Genomic DNA, 13,442 nt, shown 5'->3' on the forward strand with positions numbered 1-13,442 from the left:
AAAAACAATAAAGATAGATAGTTGAATGAAGATTCAACTCTTGAATTTTGTCTTCCCAAGGTTTCCTTCCCAAGATGAGTTGAACTCCAATTTTCGTCACTTCTCTTTGACCACAAAATAAAGTGATTATTTTGGGCTTTCTTGGACTTGAATTAGGCTCAAACTGGGCTGGACTTGATAGGTATCATCCCCAAAATAATTTCCCATACTCTCTTTTGCCATAAGTTCTTGTATTAGCCCATTAAGTACCTCTTTGATCTTTTTAACTCTCTTTGACTCCTTGATCCAATTTGCTGATGAGAAACAGCATGGGCTGTATCATTTCTTCATCTTGGGCTTAGTAGAAAACAACTCCTGGTTGCCAAACATAATTCTGGAAGCTCTTAAACCAACTGGACCTGAAACTCATCAAGTTAAGAAATAGATCCACCTCCTTTGGCAAATGGGACGTAACTCTGTGGTTTGTTGGCCAAATCTTGTGTTCTTGAGCTTGTTGGAAACATAAGAGATCCATTGAGATCCTCCAGTTGATTTCGTGTCCAAATTGATTCTGAGTTGGTCTGTGTAACACGATCTTTGGCTCAGACGCGAAAATGGAACTAGGACAGATCCACTGACTTGAAATATCCATATCTTTCAAGTATGAACTGATTTTAACGTGCTTCCAATTCTCAGTGGTTCTAGGATGGATCAAGATTTCAGAACAGTTTTGTTCATAGCTTGAGTACTTCTGGCTTGGTCGGAATCCTCCTTTGAATTCTCGTAGGTCTAAGTCGCGTAGCCATGAGTTCACCTGATTTGTAAAATGAATAACTCCTTCACCTAAACTCTGATTGGACTGATTCAACTTCGAGATATGCTCTAGATGAGGTAAGAATGCATCCCAAATAGCAGTTTGGTAGGAAGAGTTGATCTTTGACTTCGTTCGTGTTGAGCAAGACTCAAGGGTCGTCTTGGATGGTCTCATGATCATATCATCTAATCACAATATAAAAAATTAGATTTATTAACAATTTAACCGTTGAGAAAGAAAAAAAACGTCAATTTTCTCTGCGTCTAAAACGCGTTTACGGTTAGTTTAAATTGCATCATTTAGGATCGTACGATTTTAAAGTATCTGATGGATCAACAGTCATTATGGATGATAATTATACTCGTTAGATAACGCATGAACGATTATATTTATATATTCACAGAAACTCTTTTTTTTCTTCATACTTTATTATTTTTTTCCCCAAATTTTTCTCTCTCTCTTTTTTTTTTTTTTTTTTTTCTCTTATTCTCGAGAAGAATGAAAAAGTCTACGACTTCGACGATTCGTGGGGAGATTGGTTTCAAATTAATCTTAAGGTTAGTAGTATGCATTCAATTTCTCTTAATCGCGTAATCGTTTTTAGGATTGATAAGTTTTTTTTGGTAATCGCTCTTATATATTTTGTGTTGATCTTTCTAGGGTTCTTGTTTTTGGTTTGATTTAGGCATGAAACTATTATAATCGGCTGGGCTTCGTCTCCTTCGTGATGATTGGTTTCAAATTAAGGTTAGTTGTATGTATTTCAATTTCTCTGTATCGTGAATTCGTTTCTTGGATTGATAAGTTTATTTTGTAATCGCTCGCTCTTATGTATGCTGTATTGATCTATCTAGGGTTTTGTTTTTGGTTTGATTCGAGAACGAAACTACAACAATCGGCTGGGCTTGGTCTCCTTCGTGATTGATTTGGTTAGGGTTCTTCCTCCTCTGTTCCTCTTCATGTTCTTTGTTTTTCTTGGGTTTCTAGATTTACTTTACTCACTAATCGTTCTTATATATATATATATATGTTGTACTGATCTGATCTAGGGTTGTTTGGTTTAATTCGGGCAAGAAGCTATTTCAATCCATTTTGTTTCTTCTTCCTCGTAAGTTTCTTACCCTGAACCTCTTCGTGATTTTGTTTAGGGTTTCGAAATCTTATTAATCCTTTGTTGTTTTTAACTTTTGTTTTAGGGGTTTCGAATCTAATCCTTGGAAGCTTGTCTCCGACTTCGTCGAGGTATTACTCTGTCTCTCTCGTTTTGTTTTTGTGTTTTTTGTTTTGTGTTTTGTTTTTCAATTTTGTTTTGAGGATTGAAATCGAGCCACTACAACCGATTGAGTTCATGATCTGATCAGATTTATTTTTCCTGTATTTAAGCAATTGGTTTTGTATTATTGTGGTTTTGGAATCAAGATTTTAATTTTGGTTTTTGTTTTCTTGATCCATTTACAAAGAAAGATCCTTTCTTTAACAAATAATTCAAAGCCTTTATTTGGTTCTGGTTTCTTGTTTTGCGGATTCTTATGTATCGGGGATTTTAGTTTTTGATGTTTTTGTTTTGGTTTTGTTTTTTCAAAACCCAAAAAAGATCATGGGCAGACACTAATCTAATGGTGTTCTGTCATATTCTATTTTGGGGACATTGTCCCGAGCAAACTCGTGAACTGTTGGCTTGGTAGTGCATGCATGTTGGGAATTGGAAAAGAGGTTGCGTTTTGTTGGATTATCCAACGGCTAAATAAGTCTTAAGACAAAAGACATAGAACCAAAGAGTTCTCAAAGTTTGGTACCCTCGGCTGGTAAAAACCATAAGACATGAATGACATAAAGAACCAAAGAGTTCTCAAAGTTTGGTACCCTCGGCTTGTAAAAACCATAAGACATGAATAAAGAAACAAAGAGTTCTCAAAGTTTGGTACCCTCGGCTGGTAAAAATAATAAGACATGAATAAAGAACCAAAGAGTTCTCAAAGTTTGGTACCCTCGGCTGGTAAAAACCATAAGACATGAAGAAAGAACCAAAGAGTTCTCAAAGTTTGGTACTCTCGGCTGGTAAAAACCATAAGACATGAAGAAAGAACCAAAGAGTTCTCAAAGTTTGGTACCCTCGGCTGGTAAAAACCATAAGACATGAATGACGGCTTACTGATTCTTAAGACAAAGACCAGATAGAAAACTAAAGAGGTCGTAAGACAAGACTGTGACTTGTTGGATGGTAAAAACGACCAGCAGAGAAAAGAAGGCTTAAGAGAAGAAGAGGTAAGTATATGGCATTCACTTAACTATAAAAGACTAACGAATTCTGATTTGCGCAGGTATGTGCTTCTGGAGATGTTCAGATTTTAAGATGGGTAGATTCAAGTGTAGCAGACTTCTTTGAGAGGTATATGCTTTCTGACCTTTTTTTTTATTTTTTTTATGTGCTTTGCAAACTTGTTTGTATATGAAAATCACAAGTGAGAGATTGAAGTATAAACTAATTGATTTCCTCAGGTTTGCATTCTCATTGATGCCAAGGATAATTTTTGAGTGTAGCAGGGTTTATGATCAGGTATATGCTTATCTCGACTTCTCCGTGATAAATTGATTTTATAGAACTTAAAATTACAGATCTAAGCACCATATATAATTAAAATGTTTTATTATGTTAGCTGTCTTAGTATCATTACTATTCTTGATCTATTCGTCAAATTCTAGAAACTTATTGCTAAAATATCATTGATAAAAAATGTTGATTTTGCTTTGGGTGTTCGAATATTACATTGTGTGTTTTAAATTGTTATTGTTAATTCTCTCTGTTTCAATGCTTGTGTGTTATTATAAGATATCTTATTCTATATAATGGATGCATCTTAGAGTCTCTGGAAGATATTTATTTTGACAATATATGTGACTTATGTAGATTATGATTGTAGTTTCCTTGTATCTTGAAAGTACTTGTTTTGAGTTTATGTGAGTTATGTCAATTATGATTGTTGTTTTCTTGGTATCTTGAATTGTTTTGAGTTTTATGTTTAAAACCTTAAACATCTGAATGTCATCCTAGAATTCTGCATTACATTTTGTGTTACTTATTTAGATTATGATTGTAGTTTCCTTGTATCTTGAAAGTACTTGTTTTGAGTTTATGTGAGTTATGTCAATTATGATTGTAGTTTTCTTGGTATCTTGAATTGTTTTGAGTTTATGTTGAAAACCTTAAACATGTGAATGCCATCCTAGAATTCTGCATTACATTTTGTGTTTAAAGTACTATCTCTGTTTTTGGTCTTTGTGTGTATGATAGTTTCTTTTAGTTTATGAAATGTAGATGCATCTTGGAGTCTTCTGTAGATACGTATATTGAATCTATGTGATTTTCCTGCACATTGTTTATGGTAATAATATTCTTAAATCTCGAGTGTATTTGTTTTGCTTTATGCTCGAAAACATGGGCCATGGTGATTGATTATTCTAAAGCTTGCGAAAATTTTGCATTATCAACTAATGATTATTGTGCTAGATATTATAAATTATACCCCCTGGCTTGAGTCTCTTGTTTTATGTATGAAATAGATACATGTATGAGTTTCATGTATGTCTTTGTTTTAAGCGTAGTTGAAATTCTTGCAGATTATGTTAGTATTTTTCTTGAATCATGAATAGATTTGTTTTGTCTTATGCTCTCAATCTTTGGTGATCGATTCAAACATGTAAAGTGACATTCCCAAATTTTGCATCATACACTCACTGATGATTAGTATGTTAGAATTTATCACTTGTACTTGTTGGCTTGTTCTTTTTTAATATAATGATCTGAACTTCTGAAGTATTTTATATTATTGTCCTACTGCCTATCCTTTGGTCTCTTAGAGTCGGTGAAACTTGATTCTCGTTTGAATCATTCATTGGTGTGTATGTTACAGTTTGAATATGCAAATGATATTCTTTGATCTTTTGATTCTTTACCATATGCCTTTTGTTTTAATCACACTTTTATATGATTGATGTCAAAGTTCAGCTGCAAACCTTTCAATATATGATATGTTCCATTTTTTTATTAATCTTTCACCTTTATTGTTGTCTGTTTGGTTGAAATGGCAATTTGAATTTGAATTTTAGTTATGTTTTTTCTGCATTTTGTAATTTTAGTTATGACTCATGATCATGAACACAGTTCTTGCATTTTGGTTGGTAGACTGAGCTTTTTGCGTCATTACCATTCTCTGCATCGTTTACTATCTATAGTGGTGTCGGATTTGTAGAAAGAGTGATTTCATTATTGGTCTGATAGTTTTTTCTTTTTCTTTTTTCTTATCATTATTCTATGGATGATAACATTTTTTATGTTATTTTGATCAGATTTTAAATGTGAAGTTTTATTTCAGCTTCTTCTTATCCTTTGTTTTTTGGTTTTTATAGTACTGTATCATTTTGTTGTTTGTTTTAATTGTTAGCCGCATACTATGGTCTATGGGTTTGGCCTCCCACGGTAGTACCTCCGAATATGCTAGTTAGATTAGATGAATCTAAAGAGTGTATATAGCCCGGTGCTGCGGGAGCAGTGTCACTCCATGTTAGGAATGTCTTTCGCTTCATATGTTTGAGGTTTAGATATTTATACCCTATAATGGGTTTCTCAAGTTTATGTGTACCCTTATAGTTGGGTTAACTCTCGATCTGATCTAGTACAACTAGTTGGTCGAACAAAGCACAAAAACATAAACATAAACATAAACAAAAAAGATCTCAGGATAACTCTCATGACTAAAATAGTTCACAAAATTTTGGCTGTAAACTTATTTTATTAATTGGAATCAAACTTAACACAATTCTTTGATTAGTTCCATATATCCACCAACATTAAAAATTATGTTGTAAAGCACTGGATAGTGGACTCCATAACCGGCCATGTATGGTCCATATGTGTTTAGTGTTTACGGCCCATCGGCCCTATTCTATTTCCTAGTCGGTTTTGTACCCTACACTATATATATGTAACCTTAAGTCATTCATGAATAAGAATAAGAAGATATTCTACACTTTGAATCCTCTCGTTTTACAACACGTTATCAGCACGATCGTTTCTAAAGATCCAGCTGAGTAAAACTCTAAAAACCCTAACCACCGTCGTTCATCCTCCTTCCACCAAAACCCTAAAACCGCCGCCTACTTCTTCCCTTGTTCGTTTGAAGACTTAGCGGCCGTTCGGACTTGTGATCTGTTCGTGATTCAATCCTTGTTCATGGAAGCTCCTGTTCGGCAATCAGTTCGTGTTCAAGGGCAAACAAGATCGAGGTTCGCGGTTCGTGTTCAAGTGATATCTGAGGTCTTTAGCTTCCAGATCAAAACCGGTCAGACCCCTATTGGTGTTAAGGTAATATCGAACCTATTGGACACATATATTCGAACCTGATCCTAAAACTATTAAACCCTAAAAAAAATTACAAGTACACAATCAAACAAACATGTTCTTAAGTTTCTCAAATCCCTAAACTATAAAACTTAAAATCGGATGTTTAGGATTATTAGATTGTTTGTGAAATTGCACCAAACTATGTCAAGTATAAATCCGGTTGATTGACTGCTTATTGTTGCTTGATTATTTGTTGCATAAGAACCTAGAACTAAACTGTTAAATTCAAGTTTCATAAGAAGTATTAATGTGGTTGTTCTAGGATATTTAAATTCTGAAATTGCATGCATCCTTCAAATTATTAATCGAATTTGGCATAGAATTTTTCCTGTAAATTTAGGTTGCATAAGAACCCTAAAAGCCTAAGTTAAAATCGATTTAGGTGTTTGAGAAATTCAAACCCTAAAACCAAGAATTTAAAATCGAAAATTATTATGTGTTTACATAAAATAAATTTGGATAATTTCTAAATTAATTATAATTATTAACTTAAAGGTTTAAAAATATTTTGTTATTATCCAATGATTAAGAAAAAGGAAAATTTTCTAAAACTCAAAACTATTTAAGAAAAGGAAATCTCTAAAAACATCTAAGAAAAAGAAATTGTTGCATGACTAGTTTCTATTTAGATTTGTTTATTTTTCCATGCATACTAAACCGAAAATATATATATAAGGCAAGGCATGATTCGGTCTTAAATACCGCATGGCCTAAGGCATGGTTCGGTCTTAAATATCGCATGACCTATTAAATGATTGCATGGTTCAGTCTCAAACACCGCATGCTAATGATCGGTTGTCTATTTCTGTTTTATGCAGATGGCAAGGCTTAACAACCTAGACTATGCTGCTTTGAATGCTTCCGGAGACAACTACCTACAATGGGCATTGGACACTAAGATCATGCTAAAGTCAAAGGACTTATTTGAGTGCATTGAGGAAGGTTTTGAACCATCTGACAAACAAAAGTACAATACCATTATGCATATGCGCCATCACCTTGCTGAGAGTCTTAAGAACCAGTACCTCATCATAGAAGATCCTTTTGACCTTTGGATAGAGTTTAAACGCAGATACGGACACCAAAAGATGATGCTCCTACCAAAGGCTCAATTCGATTGGAAAAACCTAAGGATCCATGATTACAAATTCGTGGATGAGTATAACTCAGAGCTTTTTAGGATTATCTCACTCCTTAGGTTTTGTGGTACTAAGGTCACCGAGAAAGAGCTACTAGAGAAGACATTGTCTACTTTTAGCCCTAACAACATATTGCTTCAACAACAATACCGAGAAAAGGGTTTTGAAACCTATGGGGACCTAATCTCGTGTCTACTGCTAGCTGAGCAGAACAATGAATTGTTGTTGATGAACAGTGTTATGAGACCTCCTGGTACAACCCCATTACCAGAAGCACACAAGGTGGATGTGGTAAAGCAAAATCCGAATGAGCCTAAGGAACCCAAAGAGACCAACTATGTCCACAGAGAATGACACTATGGTCGTGGCCGTGGTGGTCGTGGACAATTCCAGGCTAGCCGCTTTGACGGTAATGGCCGTGGAGGCCGCGGATGTGGTGGTAGGGGCTGTGGGTCCTTTAAACCACAAAACAAGGCTAAATCTGTTTGTCACCGATGTGGTATGTCCAACCATTGGGCCAAGAATTGCAGAATCCCTAAGCATCTTATTGATGCATATCAAGAAGTCTTGAAGAAGAACCTGGAAGCCAACTATGTGCATCTCGATGGTGAAGATGACTTCGACCATGAGAATGATGATTTACTAGAATATGAGACTTCCGATTGCCTTAAAGATGATGACTAAATTTCGGTTTTATTTTGGTTTAATTTTATGATTTTATGGTAATGTATTGGATAATTATTTTGGTTTAAATTCAATGATTTTATTTCAATATATATTTGCTTGTTTTATTAAAAAAGTTTAAAACAAAATTATTGACATTATAGAAATGGCTGAGGATATGAATGTACTAGTGGTGGACAGTGGATCCAGCTACACAATATTGAAGGATAAAATATATTTCATAGACCTCATAATGAAAAGTGCCAATGTTAGTACAATTGCGGGTATAACAAGCTTAATAGAAGGCTACAACCAAGCTCATATATTATTACCTAATGACACACATATTGAACTAAGTGATGCCTTGTACTCACCCAGCTCTAAGAGAAGCTTATTGAGCTTTAAAGACATTCGGTTGAATGGTTATCATATTGAAACAAAGGGTGAGGGTAGCAAAGAATTTCTATACATTACCGAAATTGTAAACGGACATAAGAAGGTCCTAGAGACAATACCTGCACTAGCCACTGGTTTATACCATGCTAAAATTAACATGATAGAAGCTAACTTGGCAAAGCACAAAATGTTCAATGAACAGTTTACTCTATGGCATGACCGGCTTGACCATCCGGGTACGAACATGATGCGTAAACTGATTAATACTTCAAATGGGCACAACCTTAAAGAGAGAAAAGTTATCCCTAAAAATCTTACGTGTGTAGCATGTGCACAAGGGAAACTTATTATACGGCCATCACCAGCCAAAGTCCATAAAGAGACTTTAAACTTTCTGGAAAGGATACAAGGTGATATATGTGGACCAATACACCCACCTTGTGGGACGTTTAGATATTTTATGGTTATGATCGATGCATCAACCAGATGGTCAAACGTTTGCTTGTTATCCACAAGGAACCTAGCATTTGCTAGGATGTTAGCTCAAATTATAAGACTAAGAGCACATTTTCCAGATTTTCCACTTAAGACTATACGTCTAGACAATGCTGGTGAATTTACATCCCAAGCGTTTAATGATTACTGTATGTCCATGGGGGTGAGTGTGGAACATCCTGTGGCACATGTCCATACACAAAACGGATTAGCTGAATCCTTCATTAAACGAATACAATTAATTGCTCGACCATTGCTAATGAGATCGAAGCTTCCTGTGTCGGCTTGGGGACACGCAGTTTTACATGCAGCAGAACTTATACGCATCAGGCCATCTAGTGAACACAAATATTCACCATCCCAATTATTAACGGGTCATGAGCCAGACATATCCCATTTCAAAACATTTGGTTGTGCCGTTTATGTACCTATTGCTCCACCACAAAGAACTAAGATGGGACCTCAAAGGAGGATGGGAATATATGTTGGATATGAGTCTCCCACCAATATAAAGTATCTTGAGCCAACCACAGGAGATTTATTTAAGGCCAGATACGCAGACTGTCAATTTACAGAATCCGAATTCCCTATGTTGGGTGGAGAGACTAGCAAGCTGGTTAAAGAAATAACATGAAATCAAACATCCTTGAATTGGCAAGATCCTCGGACTCTAGCCTGTGATGCAGAGGTCCAGAAAATTATACATTTGCAAAAGCTAGCTATACAATTGCCAAATTCCTTTGCTGACCCAAAGAGAGTAACAAAATCATACATACCAGCTTGTAATGCACCAGTACGTATTGATGTCAGAAGGAACACAATAATCAAGTTGCTACAAAGTCTAAGCCACGTTTAAAACGAGGTAGACCATTAGGTTCCAAAGATAAGAACCCTCAGAAGTCTAAAGGTGCAAAACAGACCAAGGTTAAGGGAATTACAGAAAATACAGACATAGCCGCGGCAAAGCCTAAGGTACCAAATGAGGATTGGGACGCTGAACCTCAAGGTCCTGATGGTATTGATAATAATGAGATCTCAATAAATTATATCATGTCTGGAATTCAGTGGAACCGTAAAGATGTCGACATCGATGAAATATTTGCATACAAGGTAGCACTTGAGATAAATGAGGATCATGAACCCACGTCTATATTAGAGTGCACTCAAAGTAAAGATTGGCTAAAGTGGAAAGAAGCCATTGACGTGGAGTTAAACTCTTTAAAGAAGAGAAGTGTGTTTGGTCCGATCTTAAGGACAACACCTGAAATAAAGCCAGTTGGACATAAGTGGGTCTTTGTAAGAAAGAGAAATGAGAAGAATGAAATCGTGAGATACAAAGCACGGCTTATAGCACAAGGATTCTCTCAAAGACCAGGAATAGACTATGAGGAGACATACTCCCCTGTGATGGATGCAACACCATTTAGGTACTTAATAAGTCTAGCTATAAGAGAAAAACTGGATTTACGGTTAATGGATGTTGTAACCGCATACTTATATGGTCCACTGGATAATGAAATATATATGAGATTACGAGAGGGTTTTGAGCTCAAAGATAAGAGTGGTTCTCGAGAACAGTACTGCATTAGGCTGAATAAATCCCTTTATGGACTGAAACAGAGTGGTCGAATGTAGTATAACCGATTAAGTGAATATTTAGCTAAAGTAGGCTATAAGAATAACCCAATCAGTCCATGTATATTTATAAAGAAGTTTGCAAACAAAGGGTTTGTAACTATAGCAGTTTATGTGGATGATTTAAACATCCTTGGAACCTCTGGGGAAATCGCCCAAACAGTCGAATATCTAAAGAAAGAATTCAAGATGAAAGACCTAGGCAAGACAAAATTCTGTTTGGGATTACAACTTGAGTACATTGGTAATGGAATTCTTGTGCATCAAAAGACATACACATAAAAAGGTACTCAAGAGGTTTAAAATGGACCAAGCTCACCCATTGACCAGCCCAATGGTTGTTAGAAGCTTAGATTTGGATAAAGATTCATTTGGTCCAAAGAAGGCCGATGAAGAAGTTCTCGGACCTGAAATGCCATACCTCAGTGCTATAGGAGCGTTAATGTTTTTGGCTAGCCACACTAGACCGGACATATGTTTTGCCGTGAACCTCCTAACAAGATTTAGCTCTTGTCCAACTAAAAGGCACTGGAACGGTATTAAACATGTGTTGCGTTACCTACAAAGGACGGTAGATTTTGGTTTATATTATACTAACTATAACAAAGAAGGTTTAGTTGGTTTTGCTGATACAGGTTATCTATCCGATCCACACAATGGTAAGTCTCAAACAGGTTACGTATTTACACATGGTGGTACGGCGATCTCGTGGTGTTCTATGAAGCAAAGTATTATGGCCACTTCGTCTAACCATGCGGAAATCCTAGCAATTCATGAAGCCGAATGAGAGAGTGTATGGTTGAGGTCGATGACTCAACACATCAGGGTGAATTGCGGTATGGTCGAGGAAAAGGAACCAACCGTAATCTATGAAGACAATACGGCCTGCATCGCACAGCTCAAGGAAGGTTATATCAAGGGAGATCGGACGAAGCACATCCTACCGAAGTTCTTCTTCAGACAGAAACTACAAAAGGCCGGAGAAGTTCGAGTGGTGCAAGTGCAATCATGCGACAACTCAGCCGATCTCTTTACTAAGGCATTACCGACAACAACGTTCAAGAAGCTCATGCACCAGATTGGAATGCGGAGGCTTAAGGACTTAGAGTGATGCTTGGAACAGGGGGAGCAATGCGTGCTGTAATCTTTTTCCTTCACCGTGGTTTTGTCCCATTGGGTTTTCCTGGTAAGGTTTTAATGAGGCAGCACCCCCAAGCGTATTGCATCGATCCCTTAGCATCGGCACAGTTATGTTATCCAAGGGGGAGTGTTGTAAAGCACTGGATAGTGGACTCCATAACCGGCCATGTATGGTCCATATGTGTTTAGTGTTTACGGCCCATCGACCCTATTCTATTTCCTAGTTGGTTTTGTACCCTACACTATATATATGTAACCTCAAGTCATTCATGAATAAGAATAAGAAGAGATTCTACACTTTGAATCCTCTCGTTTTACAACAAATTATCTGTTTTATCCTCTCCAAAAACACAAATACTTGAGAACAGAAGCAACAAAGTTTCATAAAACCCATACTTGATAACATCCATTAGACTTGATCATCATCACATTAAACTTAAACTGCATAAAAGTTTTTTAAAACATATTCTTAACAACCACAACATCCATTAGACTCTTCACCGTTAGATGATAAACTTAGAAACAGAAACATCATTACATGATTAAACTCTATGATGATTAAAGAAACCTCAACGACGACTTTAAAAAGCTACTAAGAAGCTGAGAGAGGGATTGGTTTCACAGCACTCTGAATCCGCTCAAAAGCTACTCTTACTATTGCTTTAAGACCTGAATGCTCAATTTCTACCTCTCCACTCTCTTTATCGACATTACCATTGAGCCTAATCATCAGTTTCCCGTTCTCTCCTAGTTTCACCAGAATACCGCTCAACATATTTTCCGCCAATCTCCTAATGGTTTTTGCCAATTTCTACACTAAAATAAATTTCAATAGACTCACTCACAGTTCTTCCGGGTCATGAGCTTTGTGGTTCCATCGGGAAAGTCCATGAACAAATTGTAGATGGCCTTTGTGGTATGTGTCATGAATACTCGCTCGTTGAATGTTGTCTAATCAAACATTAATAATCTGAATTAGTTCCTTGTTGATTACAATTAGATAGTTTAGTTCGGTGGAAAAGATGTCAACATTTTCTTTATAATTCGGTACTAGAGCACAATAAATTCGGGTTACAAAATGGACTAGACAAGTTAAAAAAACGACGAAGGGAAAACACCGATAGAGAAAAGACGAGCTAACAAGCTCGTCGAACTTAAGCTCCGGACGAGAACGAAGGCAGTCAATCGCTTGTTGTTTCTCTAACCGTTTCCTCTCCTTTTCTGCTGATGCTTTTTTTGATACCATATGCCCATGTTTATAGAAAGTTGTGTCGGTTTGTCTTCTGAAAAACCTTCCTTTGCTTTAAGATTTATTTGGGCCTTTTCTAGATCAGGCCTTATGTGGGAGTGATGATCCACCCCCAACAGTATTCTCCCCCACCTTCAATTCGTAGCTTTGCAGATTTTGTTTTTTATCCGTAGCGCCATGGCTCGTCCTCTCGAATGGTTATTGCCTGCTCCTTCATGAGTTTTCATCATCACTCGCATTGTGTCGTCGCCATGCAGACACATCAGCAAGGCTTCTGATGTGCTCCACTAAAGTAAATGTTCCTTCATTAAGGTGTAGTGGGCGGCTTTCATTTTCAGTCGCCGTGCTACCCACTTATCCGTTGGTAGGTCGCCATCCGTCAAGTAAACTCTAATCTCCACTCGCCAATCTGTCTTTTCCTCGTCTGAAGGAGGTTTGAATTGCCATTTTGATGTTGTCGTCGTGGTGTTGTTTTCATCTAATTCTTGGAGTGCGAGGCGGGTTTCTACTCGATGCTCCTTGATGCTCAGC

At 36.6% G+C, this 13,442-nt stretch overlaps 1 protein-coding gene across 1 annotated transcript; it reads left to right on the forward strand.

The window, feature by feature from the left end:
• Positions 1-6,023: 6,023 nt before the first annotated feature.
• On the forward strand, positions 6,024-8,017 carry LOC147940435 (uncharacterized). The gene is made up of 3 exons (XM_087461302.1): positions 6,024-6,155; positions 7,013-7,408; positions 7,727-8,017. The coding sequence occupies exons 1-3, from the start codon at positions 6,024-6,026 to the stop codon at positions 8,015-8,017; spliced, it is 819 nt and encodes a 272-aa protein (XP_087317428.1).
• Positions 8,018-13,442: the final 5,425 nt, after the last annotated feature.

Source organism: Camelina sativa, chromosome 8 (assembly GCF_030686135.1).
Source record: "Camelina sativa cultivar CO46 ecotype springtype chromosome 8, ASM3068613v1".
In the NCBI taxonomy this organism is placed as follows: Eukaryota; Viridiplantae; Streptophyta; class Magnoliopsida; order Brassicales; family Brassicaceae; genus Camelina; species Camelina sativa.

Coding starts and splice junctions, on each gene's coding strand:
- LOC147940435 (XM_087461302.1), top strand. CDS start 6,024: ATGGAAGCTCCTGTTCGGCAATCAGTTCGTGTTCAAGGGCAAACAAGA. Junction 6,156..7,012: donor AGACCCCTATTGGTGTTAAG/GTAATATCGAAC, acceptor TGTTTTATGCAG/ATGGCAAGGCTTAACAACCT. Junction 7,409..7,726: donor TTAGGTTTTGTGGTACTAAG/GTCACCGAGAAA, acceptor GGACAATTCCAG/GCTAGCCGCTTTGACGGTAA.